The 17,063-nt window shown below is 43.5% G+C and overlaps 1 protein-coding gene and 1 non-coding gene across 2 annotated transcripts in view; one reads left to right on the top strand and one right to left on the bottom strand.

Moving 5' to 3' along the window:
* UBTD2 (ubiquitin domain containing 2) overlaps window positions 1-5,930 on the bottom strand; it is a 75,188-nt gene extending 69,258 nt beyond the window's left edge. Inside the window, exon 1 of the mRNA XM_013990651.3 lies at window positions 5,711-5,930. Within this exon, the coding sequence (XP_013846105.2) occupies window positions 5,711-5,780 (70 nt within the window). The 5' untranslated portion in view covers window positions 5,781-5,930. The remainder of the gene's footprint in view (window positions 1-5,710) is intronic.
* A 7,681-nt stretch (window positions 5,931-13,611) lies between these two features.
* On the top strand, window positions 13,612-13,713 carry LOC146395625 (U6 spliceosomal RNA). Its single transcript, XR_014831664.1, has one exon. It is a non-coding gene; the product is annotated as a U6 spliceosomal RNA (small nuclear RNA).
* Window positions 13,714-17,063: the final 3,350 nt, after the last annotated feature.

Raw genomic sequence — 17,063 nt, 5'->3', positions numbered from 1 at the left:
ACTCCTGGCCAGGGAAGGTATTTCTACACGCCAAAAGTGCAGCCAAAAAAATGACGCTCAACATCACTAACCATTACAAAATGAAAACCCAAACTATGATGAGATACCAGTCTTTTCACTCACTAGAAAGGCTATAATTTTTAAAACAGGAAATAACAAGAGTTGGTGAAAATGTGGAGAAACTGGAACCCTTGTATGTTGCTGGTAGAAATTTAAACTGCCACTGTGCGAAAGTTCGGCCGTTCCTCAAAAAGGTAAACCTAGGATTGCCATATAACCTATCAATTCCTAGGTTCTCCTAGGATATATCCTAAAGAATTGAAAACAGGCATTCAAACTGTTATTTGTACACCAAAGTTCACAGCTGTATTATTCAAACAGCCAAAAAGTGGAAGTTCCCATTGTGGCTCAGCAGGCTAAAGACCCGACTAGTATCTGTGAGGATGTGAGTTTGAGCCCTGACCTCACTCAGTGGGTTAAGGATCCAGCGTTGCCGCAAGCAATGCAGTGTCGGTCACAGACTCGGCTCTGGCAAGGCTGTAGCTGTTGTGTAGGTCGGCAGCTGCTGCTCTGACTCAACCCCTAGCCTAGGAACTTCCATATGCTGCAGGTGTGGCCCTAAAAAGCAAAAAAAAAAAAACAAAAAATAGCCAAAAAGTGGCAACAATCTAAATGTCCATCAACAGATGAAGGGATAATCAAAATATGGTATAAACATACAACTGAATGTTATTCAGCTAGGGAGCTCCCGTTGTGGTCCAGGGGTTAACGAGCCCAACCAGTATTCATGAGGACGAGAGTTCAATCGCTGGCCTCTATCAGTGGGTTAAAGATCCAGCATTGCTGTGGCTGTGGTGTAGGCTGGCAGCTATAGCTCCGATCCAACCTCTAGCCTGGGAACTCCCATATGCCTCGGGTGTGGCCCTAAAAAGACAAATATATACAACAGGATAAACCTGGAAGAACTGCTAAGTGAAATATACCACCAACAAAGTGACAAATATCGTATGACACTACTCATTTGAATTATCTAGAAAAAGCAAATTTAGAAATGAGACGTAGATTACAGGTTACCAGGGGTTAGGAGGAGATACTGCTTAGCTGATCCAAAGTCTGTTTGGAGTAATGACAATTTTGGAAATACACAGTGGTGATGGTTACATACTGTGAATATGCCACTAAACAGTACACTTAAAAGTGGTCGAAAGGGCTACTTTTATATTTATGTTACTATACTTTTAATAAAACGAAACTAGATAAAAAGAAAAAAACAGCATTCTTTACCACAGCCCTGAGTTCAAGTTCTGACTCTGCCATTTACGCCATGTTAATCAAGTTAATTTCCCCAACTTCAACTCATTTATAAAATAAAGATATTATCGACCTCCCAGAGTTGTTGAAGACTAAATGAGAATATAATCACAGTACCTGCTACATAATAAATACTGGATAAATGGTAGCTGTTGTTATTCAAAAACCATTGTTCTCATCAAGTAGGTGTTAAGGCTGCTATAAATGGATATCCGAAAGAACGCCATGATATTCTCAAGATAATCTGAAATAAAGAAATCAATGTCCAGCATTCAGAGTTATCCTCCTGTAAACCTGGAAACTGGTGACCACCTGGAACAGTGACCTTCAGATATCACTGAATATACAGAATAAATGACACACCCAGAAAGTGAGAATCTACTTTGCACAACTTATTTCCATTAAATGATAAAAATAGGAAAAGAAGGTAACTGGCTGTCTTCAATGAATTTCATTCTATTGTTTTTTCTCCATATATTTATTTTTTTTAAATCATTGGAGATTGATGGGGAGTTCCCATTGTGGCACAGCAGAAACGAATCTGACTAGTATCCATGAGGTTGCTGGTTCAATCCCTGGACCCACTCAGTGGGTTAAGGATTCGGCATTGCTGTGAGCTGTGGTGTAGGTCGCAGATATGGCTTGGATCCTGCATTGCTGTGGAATAGGCTGGTGGCTGTAGCTCTGATTAGACCCCTAGCCTGGGAATCTCTATATGCCTCAGGTGCAGCCCTAAAAAGCGGAAAAAAAAAAAAAAAAAAAAAATCATCAGAGATTTAATTCCTTAGCAAATGCTATGGGCTATAGAGCCTTATCTAGAGAACCTACGTGACAACCTCAGCACCACAATATAAGTTGGAGAACCATACAAAACATGTCTAAATATCAAAACAACTGGAAATTCCAGGAGCGTGGAAGCTTGGAGAGAACCGTTAAATAATCTTTTATAACTTCTATAATATAATCCCCACACACCCATTTTTGGCCACAATCATGGTATATGGAGGTTCCGGGCCAGGGTTCAAATCTGAGCCACATCTGCAACCCAAACCACACCTGCAGAATCGTCGGATCCTTAATCCACTGCCCTGGAGAGCCAGGGATCAAACCTGCAATGCCACAGAGATAAGCCAGATCATTAACCCACTGCACCACAGCAGGAACTCCCTAAAATATATCTTTCTTGATTAAAATTAGACATTTAAAAGATGGGGAGGAGTTCCCTTCATGGCTCAGTGGTTAAGGAATCTAACTAGCATCCATGAGGATGTGGGTTCAATCCCTGGCCTCACTTGGTGGATTAAGGATCCGATGTTGCTATGAGCTATAGTGTAGGTCGCAGATGCAGCTCGGATCTGGCGTTGCCGTGACTGTGATGTAGGCCCGCGGCTACAGCTCCAATTGGACTCCTAGCCTGGGAACCTCCATGTGCCAAGGGTGCGGCCCTAAAAAAAAAAGCAAAAAAAAGGGGGCGTTCTCTTGGGGCACAGCAGGTGATGTCACTGCAGCAGTCTGGGCCGCTGCTGTAGCATGGGTTCAATCCCTCACCTGGGAACTTCTGCATGCACTGGGCACAGCCAAAAAAAAAAAAAAAAAAAAAATCATCAAAGTAGCTATAACTTGGAGTTGCCACTTCGGCAAAGTAGATTAAGGATCTGACTACAGCAGCTCAGGTGGCTGCCAAGGCTCTGGTTTGATCCCTGGCCCCCGCCCAGTGGGTTAAGCTGTAACGTAATTTGCAGCTGCAGGTTGGATTCAATCCATGACTGGGGAACTTCCATATGCCACAGGTACAGTCAAAAAAAAAAAAAAAAAAGTAGCTGAAACTCTAAAACTGAATTCTAGGCAAGGTATGATGCCATAAGAAACTACAAATGATCCCCAAACGATAATACAAATCTTATAATGTGAATTAGGCCATTTCCATATTTTATAATCTTTTACAAAAATTTCCCAAATTCCTTCAAAGAAGTAATCCACTTAGAAGTTTTTCTCAATAACACAAAATTATTTGCATACTTTTGAGACATATTCAGAGGAAAAGAGAAAGTATAGTATCTCAAAAAACCAAGAAGATTTTTTAAAAAAGTAATTTTATACTAAGTCTGGCTGATATACTGAATGTGAAGCCATTCTAAAATGGTGATGTTTGCATAACACTGTACATGTAATTAAATCTGTCCTGAAAAGCTTAAATCTGTCCTGAAAAGCTTAAATCTGTCATGATAAGCATTGGAAGACTGTATTTTACTCCATATTGACAAAAAAACTTTTCATAGCTCAAAATATCCAGATTAACGATACGTGTGAAAAGTGAGAGGTTTATGCCAACATCCCTTAGGAAAACGTCCTTCCCTTCCCAACAAATATCTACTACAATAAGCAAGAAACTATTTAACACGTTTACCTGAATTATTCACCTGAAGCTAATTCCTTCAAACCACAATTAACTCTTTAACTATCAAGATGATAATGGAGAAAAGAAAGGCTTCCATAAATTCCAGGAATAATCCCTTTATCCCACACAAGTCATTCCTTCACCTGTTACATCAGGGCCATGCCTTCTCTCCCAAAAAAATAAAATAAAGAGGTACTGATCCTTTTTTCTAAGCCTTACTCTCATAGCTTAAGATCCAGAGAACCCAGTTCTCAAAGAAACGGATACTACCGCTATCTAACTAGATACCAATGGTAATAAATTACCAAAAACTAATGCATCTTGCTTTTTAAAAAGCCCAAACTAATAGTGACTGGCTGGTCATAAGTCACACTACCAAAAAGCTTAAGTGAAATGGTTCAAGGGTATTACCAATGAGAGAAAAGTGTTTGAAAGTTAATTAGGACTAACACCACCTATGACAAGCGCATTACATCATACTTATGAAAAAATAACTACCTATAGTTCTGTACCATTAATGACCACCTCACTGGCAGAAGAATCATTCTGACCTCCTATATGATCTTAACCCAAGGTTGTTTTAAATCATGCCCTTCTTATCTTCCTGCTTTGTTTTCAATGAGAATCTTATAGTTAATGAGCCAAGGAATCATGCTATCACTTGAAATGTACTATAAGGTACCATTTTCATGGACCTTTTTTTTTTTTTTTTCCCCAAGACCCTTCACTGAGTTCTCAAACTATGTGCCCAGGATTTAGTCATCCAGGATGCCCATACATTTTAATGAAGTGGCAAGGCTAAACATCATTAATTCAGGAAATTCATCAGCCAAAAGTTAGGTGTACACGGTTTATAGATGGAGCTTAGTGAGAGGCAAGCAACTGGCCTCAATGCTAGCACGTTAAGAAAAAGTTGTAAATCCACCCAGCCCCAAACGATTTAGTTTAGGAAACTTTCAAGTATGCCCCACATTTGAGACATCCAACATAAGGCTGGAACAAAACCAACACTGTCATCTTCGCTATTCCTAAAAGCTATTTCTTCTTCAACTAACTCTCCGTCCTCTACACAAGCTATAGAATGGAATCCTCAAGAGATCACTTAAGCACAGGTAAAAATTAATTGTATTGTTATTTTGCTACACTGCAACACCGATTGAATTAAAAGATCTCTCCTCAGCAAGCTGCTATTTACAATAAAGTAGAAGCGCGTTCCGTGTTACAAAAACTTTTAAAGTACCGATCCTATTGGGGTAAGTCGGACTCAGGTATTTGTACGTTTATCCTACATATTTTCCTTTACGTAAGACGGTTGGGAATTTGACTAGCCCACCCCGACAGCGCACTGGCCCAACACCCCCAAGCTGCAGCAAGAAGCCACGTTTTAACTCCGGCAGACCGTTTCCCCACCCCTCGTTAAAACACTGCCTGTGGCCACTTGAGACTTCCCCAGCCGAGCTCCAGAAACTTGCAGGTTTAAATGGCCAAATTGGAACCAACCAGGGCAGCTGTCATCTGAAACTCAGGAAAGCTGAGACCAGCCAACTCTGCTGAACAAGGACGGGTGCGGAGAGATGTGGCGGGGCCCGTCGGAGGGAATGCATTAGGCTCCCCTCCCCACCCCCCACCCCCATCAATTCGTTTTTCTGCAACCCCAGCGCCGCCATCCAGTTCCTGAATAATTAAACGGGCTGGAAAGGGAGTGAGGTGGCCTGAGAGGCAGTTTCTGGTCCGAGTTTCCCGAGCCGAGGCGGTGGGGTCGAGAGGCCGAGGGCGACATCCCCGGCGCGCGGAGGGCTTTTTTTCGGGGGCGGGAGAGAAAAAGGGGGCGACCCCGCGGCCGGCCGGAAGCGGAGCGCGGGGAGTGACGTGGAGGAGGAGATGACAAAGGGGCTCGGGGGCCCCGGCCGCGCGGCCCGCGGGCCCGCAGGGGCCAGGACAGGTGGCCGGGCCTGGCCGGGAACAATGGGGGGCCGAGGCTGCCCCCTGGCGCTCACCTACCTCCGGTGCCCTCCGAGTTCTCGTTGAGGCTGCCCGAGGAGTCGTGCTGGGCGCCCACACACCCGCCCATGGGGGCCCCCGGCGCCTCGTCCGCCACCTCCGGGCGCTCGTCCGGGCCCGCCGCCGCCTCTGCTTCCTCAGGCGCCGCCGCTGCCGCTGCCGCTGCCGCCGAGCTCCGGCCAGGCGCGCCGCTCCGCTCGCCCGCCGCGGCCCAGCCTCCGCCCCCCTCGCCGCTCCACCCACCGCCTTGGCTCGGCCCCTTCCTCCGCGCCCACCTCAGTCCCCGGGCCGCCTGCCTGGCAGGCCTGGCCCGCGCACCGCCCTCGCCTCCGGCTCGGCCCCGCCAGGCCGGAGCTGGCCCATCCCGGGCGGGCCGCAGCGCCCGCCTCACCCCCTCACAGCCCCGCACACGCGCGCCCAGGCAAGCCCCGCACCAGCGCCGCCGGTCCGCCAGGCCCCATCGGCCCCCGCCCCGCGGCGCCGCCCTCCGAACCCGTGGCCTGGGCTTCGCCGGGCCCGCCCGGAACCGCCGGGGAGGGCGGGGCCGCAGGAGGCCGCGCGCTGATTGGCTGCGGGCGGGGCCGCGGGCGGAGGGGAGGGAAAGAGAGGAGAGCTGGAGAGGGGAGGGGGGCTCTGAACCGGTGGAAAGGGGGTGATGGGGGGATTAGTCCGGGAGAAGAGGCTGGGGAAGCAGGCGTGGAGGAGGGAGAGAGAAGAGGAGGAGAAGAAAGAGAAGAAAGAGAGAGAGAAGGAATGGAAGAACAAAAGTGAGAAGGGAGAAGTAGAAAGGGGCGAAATCGAGTTTCTGACTCCTTTGCGGGCGTCAGCTCTTTCTCTTTCTGGTAGATGCGGGTGGGCGGGCGGGGGCACAGAGAAGGAAGACTCGCAGGCGGGTTCCTAAAAAACTGGCGGAAGGGGACTCGTGGCTGAAGGTTGAAGTCCCAGCATTTGTGCAGAGTTCAATGGGTTGGTACCCCGAGTCTGGACTTCCCGTTGCCTGCTGCCCAACCCCCAAACTCCCTAAAATCTCTGTGCCCCATTATTACACATAGAGGCGGTCACTGTGGCTGCAAACTGAACTCAGATTATAGAGGCGAGGCATCCGGTGCAGGGAGAGATAAGCGCGGACTAGTTCAGGGGGCGTGAGTTTGTTTCATTTTCACAGGATTGATTTTTCACACACCACGCTACTTCTCAAGAGCCTGCCTTTAAGTATCTTAAATCGTCTTTAGAACAAAGTGAAATAGAAATAAATAAAATAGCCTGCTTTTTCTAAACTAGAATTTGGTACACTGACCACGCCCGACATTCTTGGCGGTTGCTATCCCAATCTAAGCCAATTGTTAATGGTCCCTTGAGAACTGTGCTTCTTGCTATGATGCCTTAACATTTTCATCACTCTGCTTGGGCCTTTTTAAAGCTTATTTCTGCCTAAGAGCTGTTTTAACTATCTGCTCCATTTTTATAATCAGACTTAAGAAAAAAAATCCTAGACCAGCTTTTGCTTAGCATTAAAAAAAAAAAAAAAAAAAAGATAAGTGAAATACCTAGGAAAGAGACTCAGTGCAGCTTGGAATTTGCATTTAAATATATACACTGGTGGTGGGAGTGTACCTCGGTTCAATCTTTTTGCAAAGCAATTTGGGAACGCAGATCAAAAACCTCAGGAATGTTCATACCCTATGACTCAGGATTATCCCACATGTGGGAATCTGGCTCACAGAAATAGTCCAAAATGGAGACAAAAATTCCTGTCCTTGTATTCATTTGCTAGCCAGATAAAAATGAATGTTCAACAAACAAAACCCTGTACTTAGATGAAAACACCCAAGTACCTTGTAAGAAATAAAAGTCTGCTATATTAAATTTATACTGACAAATTATTATTGTCCTGTAGGCATGAATACTGAAAGAGCTTGTATACAAATGACGTCTTTATGAGTTTTCAGGGAATGTTCTGATATGCAGGTACTCTATGTCATAAAGCCTTCTATCTGATCATTCTCAGCTAATATTCACATTGGCAGACAGACATCGGTTCATCACTTCCCTGAAGGAGAGAAGCCACATGCTGATATCTTCAAAGGTGCTTTGTCCTAAATTTTGCTCTAGAAATTGCAGAAACCAAGGCTTCCACAATGTCTATTAAACAGATGGTAGGCACCCAAGTGAGGAGTGCTTTCTGAAGAGCACGGAGGAGTTGGCACCAGGAGAAAGCAATGTCATTGAGAAATTCTGAGCCATGGCTGTTCTCCACCCTGCCTTTATCTTAGAACAGAGACACAAATTCCCAGGAGAGAGTGATGTAGCTGTTAAGGACCCCACAGCATCTAGCTTCTGCCCTATACTAGCTATATGACCTTAAGTTTCTGTACAGCTTAGTTTCCTCATCTGTAAAATCAGCCCAATAACAATGCTCCAAACCCTATGGGAACTCTTCGTCAACTCCTCTTTACTTCATCCCTAGCATAACCTATCTAAACTTACTGCCTCGCCCCATCCACTTAAGATGTTCTATAGAAAGGTGCCTTCTTTATGTGTGTGCTTTTCTACTTCATTATAACATCTTTATTGAGGTATAATTCATAGACCATATATTTTGCCAATTTAAAGTGTGGCATTCAAGTAACAGTATGGAGAGTCCTCAAAAAATTAAGAATAGAACTACCATATGATCCAACAATTCCACTTCTGTGTATTTATGCAAAGAAAATGAAAACACTAACTTGAAAAAGATATGTGTACTTCCATGTTTATTGCAGTACTATTTATAATAGCCAAGATACATAAACAACTTAAATGTCCATTGATGAATGAAGAAAATGTGTATATATGTGATGGAGTATTACTCAGCCATAAAAAAGGAGGTCTTGGAGTTCCCGTCGTGGCGCAGTGGTTAACGAATCCAACTAGGAACCATGAGGTTGCAGGTTCGATCCCTGCCCTTGCTCAGTGGGTTAAGGATTTGGCGTTGCCGTGAGCTGTGGTGTAGGTCGCAGACGCAGCTCAGACCTCACATTGCTGTGGCTCTGGCGTAGGCTGACAGCTACAGCTCCGATTAGACCCCTAGCCTGGGAACCTCCATGTGCTGTGGGAGCAGCCCAAGAAATGGCAAAAAAGACAAAAAAAAAAAAAAAAAAAAAGGAGGTCTTGTCTTCTGTGACAACATGAGTGGGCCTTGAAGGTATTTTGTTATGCGAGATAATTCAGAGAAAGATAAATACCATATGGTCTCACTTACATATGGAATCTAAGAAAAAAAAATGATGAAACTCATAGAGAACAGATAAGAACCAGAGGCAGTAGTTGAGGTGTTAGCAAAATGGGTGAAGGAGTCAAAAGGTACAAACTTCCAGTTATAAAATAAGTCATGAGGAGGTAAAGTAGACCATGGTGGCTACAGTTTATAATACTTTATTGCATATTTGAAAGTTGCTAATGGACATTTTATACAAATTGATTCATAGGCTGGCTTCTTTCACTATGTTTTCATGGCTCATCCAAGTTGTAGCATATTCATTCATTTTTATGACTGAATAATATTCCATTGTGTGGATATACTACATCTTGTTTATCTGTATAACAGTCAATGAACATTTGTTTCCACTTTTTTGGCTATTACGAATACAGCTGTTAGGAACATTCATGTCCAAGTTTTTGTGTGAATGTACGTTTTCAGATGTTCTGGGTATACACCTAGCAGTGAAATTGCTTGGTCATATGGTAACTCTGGGTTTAAGTTTCTGAGCAATTGGCAAACTGTATTTTCCAAAACAGCTATACTGTTTTATACTCCCACAAGCAATTCATAAATATATAAAACGATGAAGCCATTTTGGGTGTGTAAGTTATCTCATTGAGGTTTTGATTTGCATTTCCCTAATGATTAATAATGTTCAGTATCTTTTCATGTGCTTATTGAGCATTTGTATATCTCATTTTGGGAAAATGTCTACTCAGATCCTTTGTTCATTTTAAATTGGATTATATGTCTTGTCTTTTTTTTTTTTTTTTTTTTTTTTTTGCTTTTTAGGGCTGCACCCGCCACATATGGAGGTTCCCAGGCTAGGGATCAAATCGGAGCTACAGCTGCCAGCCTACACCACAGCCACAGCAATCCAGGGTCCTTAACCCACTGAGCAAGGGCAGGGATCAAACCTGTAACGTCATGGTTCCCAGTCGTATTTGTTTCCACTGTGCCACAACTCCCTCTGTGAGAACTCCCATGGATTATATGTCTTTTTACATTGAGTAATAAGGGTTTGTCATATGTTATTCTTTTTGACCATTCCTGAGGCATGTGGAAGTTCCTGGGGGCAGGGACTGAACCCATGCCACAGCAGTAACCAGAGCCACAGCAGCAACCTGAACCACAGCAGTGACAATGCCAGATCCTTAACTTGCCAAGCCACAGAGAATTCTTCAATGCTCTGTACTTTTATGTGCATAAGTTTTGCATATCTTTTTTCAGATGTATCCCTAGGACTTTATTTTTTGGTATTATCAAAAACAGTATTGTTTTTATAATTCCAATTACTGTTTGTTGTTGCTAGTAAATAGAAATACAGTTGACTTCTGGTTGTTGATCTTGTATCACGTAATCTTGCTAAAACATTTGTCCCTTCTGGTAGCTCTTTTAGAGATTCCATTGGCTTTACTAACTAGATGATCCTGTTGTCTGTGAATAAAGAGATTTTTACTTCTTTTCCGGTCGGTATGTGTTGCTTTTCTTTTCCTTGCCTAATTTCGCTGATTAGTAGCATTATAATGTTGAATGGAAGTGGTAAGAGCAGACATCCTTATTTGTTCCTTTTCTTAAGGGAAAAGCATCCATTCTTCCCCATCAAGTATAATGCCAGCTGTAGGCTTATTTTTAAATAGTGCAGCTAAATATACATAACGTGGTGGTTGGCATTTTTAAAGTGTACAATTCAGGGGCATTAAGAACACTCATGTTTTAGGGGGAAGGAGTGGGAGGGACTGGGGGTTTGGGGTTAGTAGATGCAAACTACTGCATTTGGAATGGATAAGCAATGAGATACTGCTGTATGGCACAGGGAAGTATGATTACTTGTGATGGAGCATGATGGAGGATAATGTGAAAAAAAGAATATCTAAATGTATAACTGGGTCACTTTGCTGTACAGCAGAAATTGACAAGACACTGTAAATCAACAATCATAAAAAATTTAAGGAGTTTCTGTCATGGCTCAGCGGTTAAAGAACCCGACTAGGATCCATGAGGACACAGAATCAATCCCTGGCCTCGCTCGGTGTTAAGGATCTGGCGTTGCTGTGGCTGTGGCATAGGCTGGCAGCTGCAGCTCTGATTTGACCCCTAGCCTGGGAACCTCCATATGCGGCAGATACAGCCCTAAAAGGCAAAAAATATAAAATAAGGCATACTCTGGAAAGCCAGCAGCCAATCCTCCAGAGTCTCACACAGCAATGCTGTGGGAACCTCCATATGCCACGGGTGTGGACCTAAAAAATAAAAAAAGACAGGACAAAAAAAAAACTTTAAAAAAAGAAAACATTCATGTTTTGCAGCCATTATTACTATCTAGTTCCTGAATATATTAATCACCCCAAAAGGAAACCTGGTACCCATTAAGTCCCTCCCCATTGCTCGTCCTCCAAGCCCCTGGCAGCCTCTAAAATGCTTTTTATCTCCATGAATATACCTATTCTGGATATTTTGTATAAATTGAGTCATATTACAAGTGATCTTTGGTGTCTGGCTTCTTTCATTTAGCAGGAATAAGTACTTCGTTCCTTTTGTGAAAGAGTAATATTTTGGAGTACCTGTCGTGGCGCAGTGGTTAACGAATCCGACTAGGATCCATGAGGTTTGGGGTTCGATCCCTGGCCTCACTCAGTGGGTTGAGGATCTGGCATTGCCTTGAGCTGTGGTGTGGGTCGCAGATGCGGCTCAGATCCCGTGTTGCTGTGGCTCTGGCATAGGCTGGTGGCTACAGCTCCGATTCGACCCGTAGCCTGGGAACCTCCATATGCCGCGGGAGCGGCCCAAGAAATGGCAAAAAGACAAAAAAAAAAAAAAAAAAAGAATAAAATTTTATTGTGGATTTTATTATACATTTCATATATTCATTCATCTGTTGATAGACATTTGTGTTGTTTCTACTTTTTTTTTTTTTTTTTTTTTTTTTTTGCCACACCTGCAGCACATGGAGGTTTCCAGGCTAGAGGTCAAATCGAGCTGTAGCTGCCAGCCTACACCACAGCCACAACCATGTCAGATCCTTAACCCACTGAGCAAGGCCAGGGATCGAACCTGCATCCTCATGGATGCTAGTCAGATTCATTTCCACTGAGCCATGAAGGGAACTCCTGTTTCTACCTTTTGACTATCATGAATGCTGCATTATGAATATTCACATACACATTTTTGTTTGGACATGGGTCATATGGTAACTCTATGTTTAATTTACTGGGGAATCACCAGACTGTTTTCCACTGTGGCTATATCATTTTACCTTCTCATCAGCAATGCATGGGGGTTCCAATTTCTCCACATCCTGGACAACGCTTGCTATTGTTGCAACTTGGGTCATTGTTGTTGTTGTTATTATTATTATAGCCACCTTATTGCCTGTGCAGTGGCATCTCACTGTGGTGTTGAGTTGTATTTCTTTAATGACTGGTGACATTGAACATCTGTACATGGGCATGTTGGCCCGTTATTACTATTCCTTGGAGAAGTGGTGGTTCAAGTCCTTTGTCCATTTTTTTAAAAATTTTTATTATTATTTATCTTTTTCTTTTTTGGCTTCCCCGAGGCATATGGAATTTCCTACACCGCAGCTGCAGAAATGCCAAATTCTTTAACCTGCTGTGTAGGGCAGGGATCAAACCTGTGTAGTAGCACTTTAGAGATGCCACCCAATCCCATTGCATCACAGTGGGAGCTTCCTTTTGCCCATTTTTAAATGTAGCTTTTCTTTTTGTTATTTGAATTGTAAGAAGTTAGCTGTAGGTTTTTAATAGATGTCCTTTTAATTTGATTATATTTCTCTTTATTTATTTTTATTTTTATTTTTTGTCTTTTTGTCTTTTCTAGTGCAGCTCCCGAGGCATATGGAAGTTTCCAGGCTAGGGGTCGAATTGGAGCTGTAGCTGCCAGCCTACACCAGAGCCACAGCAACTCGGGATCCGAGCCTCGTCTGCAACCTACACCACAGCTCACGGCAACGCCGGTTCCTTAACCCACTGAGTGGGGCCAAGGATTGAACCCGCAACCTCATGGTTCCCAGTCAGATTTTTTTAACCACTGAGCCACGATGGGAACTCCTATCTTTTTATTTTTAATTTTTATTTTTGGCCTTGCAACTTGGCATGCAGAAGGTCCTAGGCCAGGGATCAAACCCAAGCCACAGCAGTGACAATGCTGAATCCTTCACTGCTATGCCTCTGGGGAACTCCCAGATGTCCTTTATGTTTATTTATTTAAGCCACAACATTTGCATGTGGAAGTTCCCAGGGTAGGGATCAGACCTGCACCACAGCAGCGATCTGAGCCACAGCAGCGACATCTCTGGATCCTTAATCTGCTGAGCTACCAGGGAATTCCCTAAATGTCCTTTTTAAATTGAGGAAGTTCCTTTCCATTTATAGTTTACTAAGAGGTTGTTTTTCGCTCTTTTTTTCTTCTTTTAGGGCTGCACACGAGACATGTGGAAGTTCCCAGGGTCGAATCAGAGCTATAGCTGCTGGTCTATGGCACAGCCACGGCAGCACTGGATCCTGACACACTGAGCAAGGCCAGGGATTGAACCTGCCTCCTCATGGGTACTAGTCGGATTCGTTTCTACTATGCCACAATAGGAACCCCCTGTTTTGTTTTTTGATTATTTTTTTTTAATCAAGAATGGTTTGCCACTGCTTGCTTCAACAGCACACACTAAAACTGGAACAATGCAGAGAAGATTGGCATGCTCCTGAGCAAGGATGCTACCCAGATTCATGAAGTGTTCCATATTTTTATTTCCTTTTAGGGCCACACCTGCGGCATATGGAAGTTCCTGGACTAGGGGTCAAACCTGAGCTGTGTGGGCCTAGGCCATAGCCACAGCAACACCAGATCCGAGATGTACCTACAACCTATGCCACAGCTTACGACAATGCTAGATCCTTACTTAACCCATTGAGCAAGGCCAGCGATGGAACCTACATCCTCGTGGACACTGTGTTGAGTTCTTAACCTGCTGAACCACAACAGGAACTCTGTGTTTCATATTGTTAATAATGACAATAAAACCAAAAATAAACCAATGGGACCTAATTAAACTCAAAAGCATTTGCACAGCAAAGGACACCATCAAAAAAATGAAAAGACAACCCATGGAATGGGAGAAAATCTTTGCAAATAATGCAGCCGACAAGGGCCTAATCTCCAAAATACACAAACAACTCAGCAACAAAAAACCAAACAATCCAATTGAAAAAATGGGCCAAAGACCTAAACAGACATTTCTCCAAAGAAAACATATGCATGGCCAGTAGGCACATGAAAAAATGCTCAGCATTACTATTATTAAAGAAATGCAAATCAAAATTACATTGAGGTACCACCTCACACCAGTCAGAATGGCCATCATTAATAAGTCTACAAATAACAAATGCTGGAAAGGGTGTGGAGAAAAGGGAACCCTCCCACACTGTTGGTGAGAACGTAAACTGGTACAATCACAATGGAAAACAGAAGTTCCTCAGGAATCTGAATACAGAACTACTATGTGATCTAGCAATCCCCCTCCTGGGTATACATCTGGAAAAACTATAACTTGAAAAGATACATGCACCCCTATGTTCACTGCAGCACTATTCACAATAGTCAAGGCCTGGAAACAACCTAAATGTCCATTGACAGCTGAATGGATTAAGAAGATGTGGTACATATACCCAATGGAATACTACTCAGCAATAAAAAAGAACAAAATAATGCCATTTGCAGGAACATGGATGGAACTAGAGATTCTCATACTAGGTGAAGTCAGAAGGAGAGACAAATACTATATATCACAAGTGGAATAAAAAATGGCACAAATAAACCTATCTACAAAACTAAAACAGACTCATAGATTACCTCTTGTGGTTGCTAAAAGGTAGGGGGGAAGAAATGGGATGGATGAGGAGTTTAAGGCTAGTAGATGCAAACTATTATATTTAGAATGGATAAGCAATGAGGTCCTACTGTACAGCACAGGGAACTATATCCAATTTTTGGGGGGGATAGAACATGATGGAAAATAGTATGAGAAAAAGAATATACATATATATATGTATCTGACTGGGTCACTATGCTATACAGCAAAAATTGACACAACACTGCAAATCAACTATAATAAACAAAATAGTCACTGACACCAGATGGTCTCCCAACCAAATATGCAATTACTTCTGACTCGAGCTAACAAACAAGGCAATGAACTTGTGAAAAGGTAATTGTGAGACATTTGGTTTATTTTATTTTTTTAAATTTTTTGTCTTTTTGCCATTTCTAGGGCCATACTCGTGGCATATGGAGGTTCCCAGGCCAGGGTTCTAATCAGAGCTGTAGCCACTGGCCTACACCAGAGCCACAGCAACTTGGGATCCGAGCCGTGTCTGCAACCTACACCACAGCTCACGGCAATGCCGGATCCTTAACCCACTGAGCAAGGCCAGGGATCGAACCTGCAACCTCATGGTTCCTAGTTGGGTTTGTTAATCACTGCGCCACCTGCGCCACAACGGGAACTCCAAGACTTTTTTGTTTTGATAACTTTGAAAATGACTTTTACTTTTTAGCAAATAAATAACAACAACAACCAAAAGAATGGTTTGTCAAATGCACTTTGGGGGGCATCTATTGAGATGGTTCATGTGATTTTTCCTTTTTAGTTTGTTATGATGATGAATTACACTGGTTGATTTTCAAATATGAAACCAATCTTGTATTCCTTGGGTAAATCTGACTTGATCATGACGTTTGTCCTTTTTATATACTGTGGGATTCACTTTGCTAAAATTTTGTTCAGTAGTTTTGCATCTGTGTTTATATGTTTAAGAGGGATATTTGTCTATCGTTATTTTCCTTTGATGTTTTTTCTTTAGTTTTGGTATCAACATCACCCCAACTTTTTTTTTTTTTTTTTTTTTGCTTTTCAGGGCCACATCCATGACATATGGAAGTTTGCAGGCTAGGGGTCGAATCAGAGCTAGAGCTGCTGGCCTACACCACAGCCACTGCAGTGGGGATCCGAGCCACATGCGTGACCTATACTGCAGCATGCAGCAATGCCGGATCCTTATCCAACTGAACAAGGCCAGAGATTTAGCCAACATGCATCCTCATGGATACCAGTTGGGTTCATAATACGGTGAGCCACATGGGAACTCCCAATTTCAGGTTTTGAGAAGGAAAAAAGTAACTCTAAAGAACAGAGGAGTTCCCTGGTGGCCTAGTGGGTTAAGGATCTGGCATTATCAATGCATGGCTCTGTCGCCACAGTGGCCGGGGTTCATTCCCTGGCCCAGGAACTTCTGCATGCTGTGGGTTCAGCCAAATAAATAATGAAAAAGAGAACAGAGGAAAGGCTGATTAAAAAGCAGCCATACCCCTTGGGGCTGGGATAGTCCCTCTAGGGTTGAGAGCCAGACCTTCTCAGAGAGGACATGGACACAATTTGGTGAATGGTAGAGTGCTTACTATTGTGCCACACCAATGAAATTGCCAGAAAGCCACTCTCCAGGACTAGCTAGAAATGTGTCCTGGAAGGTGCTTAGAAATTGTCCTACTACAGCCATTCTGCTATGAATCTACAGGAGAGGGAGTGCTTGGGAAGCTATTGTTGGCTAGGTGTTGGCTTCTATGTACAGCAGGAGCTAGACCTTGGAGCATCTGCTGCCATTGCAAGAGCCTGGTGCTGGAGCAGCTGTGTATCCTGACGGAGGCAGGCAATAGACAGGAGGCACACACACAGGAACCTGGACCTGGAGGAGTTACCCAGGCTACAGGAGCCTATTGAATGAGCCAATGGGAATTCCTCCTGCAATGTCTCTCCAGTGCCCTCTATTGTCAGAGCTAAATATTGTGCTTACTGGCAAAAGTACAATATTTAAAGGGCCCATGTCCATTTTCACAGAGCGGGCAATGAAGAGTGATTTTGGACCTGAGGTACAATAATATGATAACTGGCATAATTTTCTATCTGAACACTTTATAATTTTTTTTGTCTTCTTGTCTTTTTAGGGCTGCATCTGTGACACATGGAGGTTCACAGGCTAGGGGTCAAATCGGAGCTGCAGCTGCCAGCCTATGCCAGAGCCATAGCAATGCTGGTTCTGAGCC

This window comes from Sus scrofa, chromosome 16, assembly GCF_054392235.1.
Source record: "Sus scrofa isolate SSC_HxYL_T2T_F1_AM1 chromosome 16, Sscrofa_HxYL_maternal_Yorkshire_Landrace_v2.0, whole genome shotgun sequence".
Taxonomy (NCBI): Eukaryota; Metazoa; Chordata; class Mammalia; order Artiodactyla; family Suidae; genus Sus; species Sus scrofa.
Note: the sequence above shows the minus strand (reverse complement) of the source record. Positions and strands in the feature narration are given on the sequence as shown.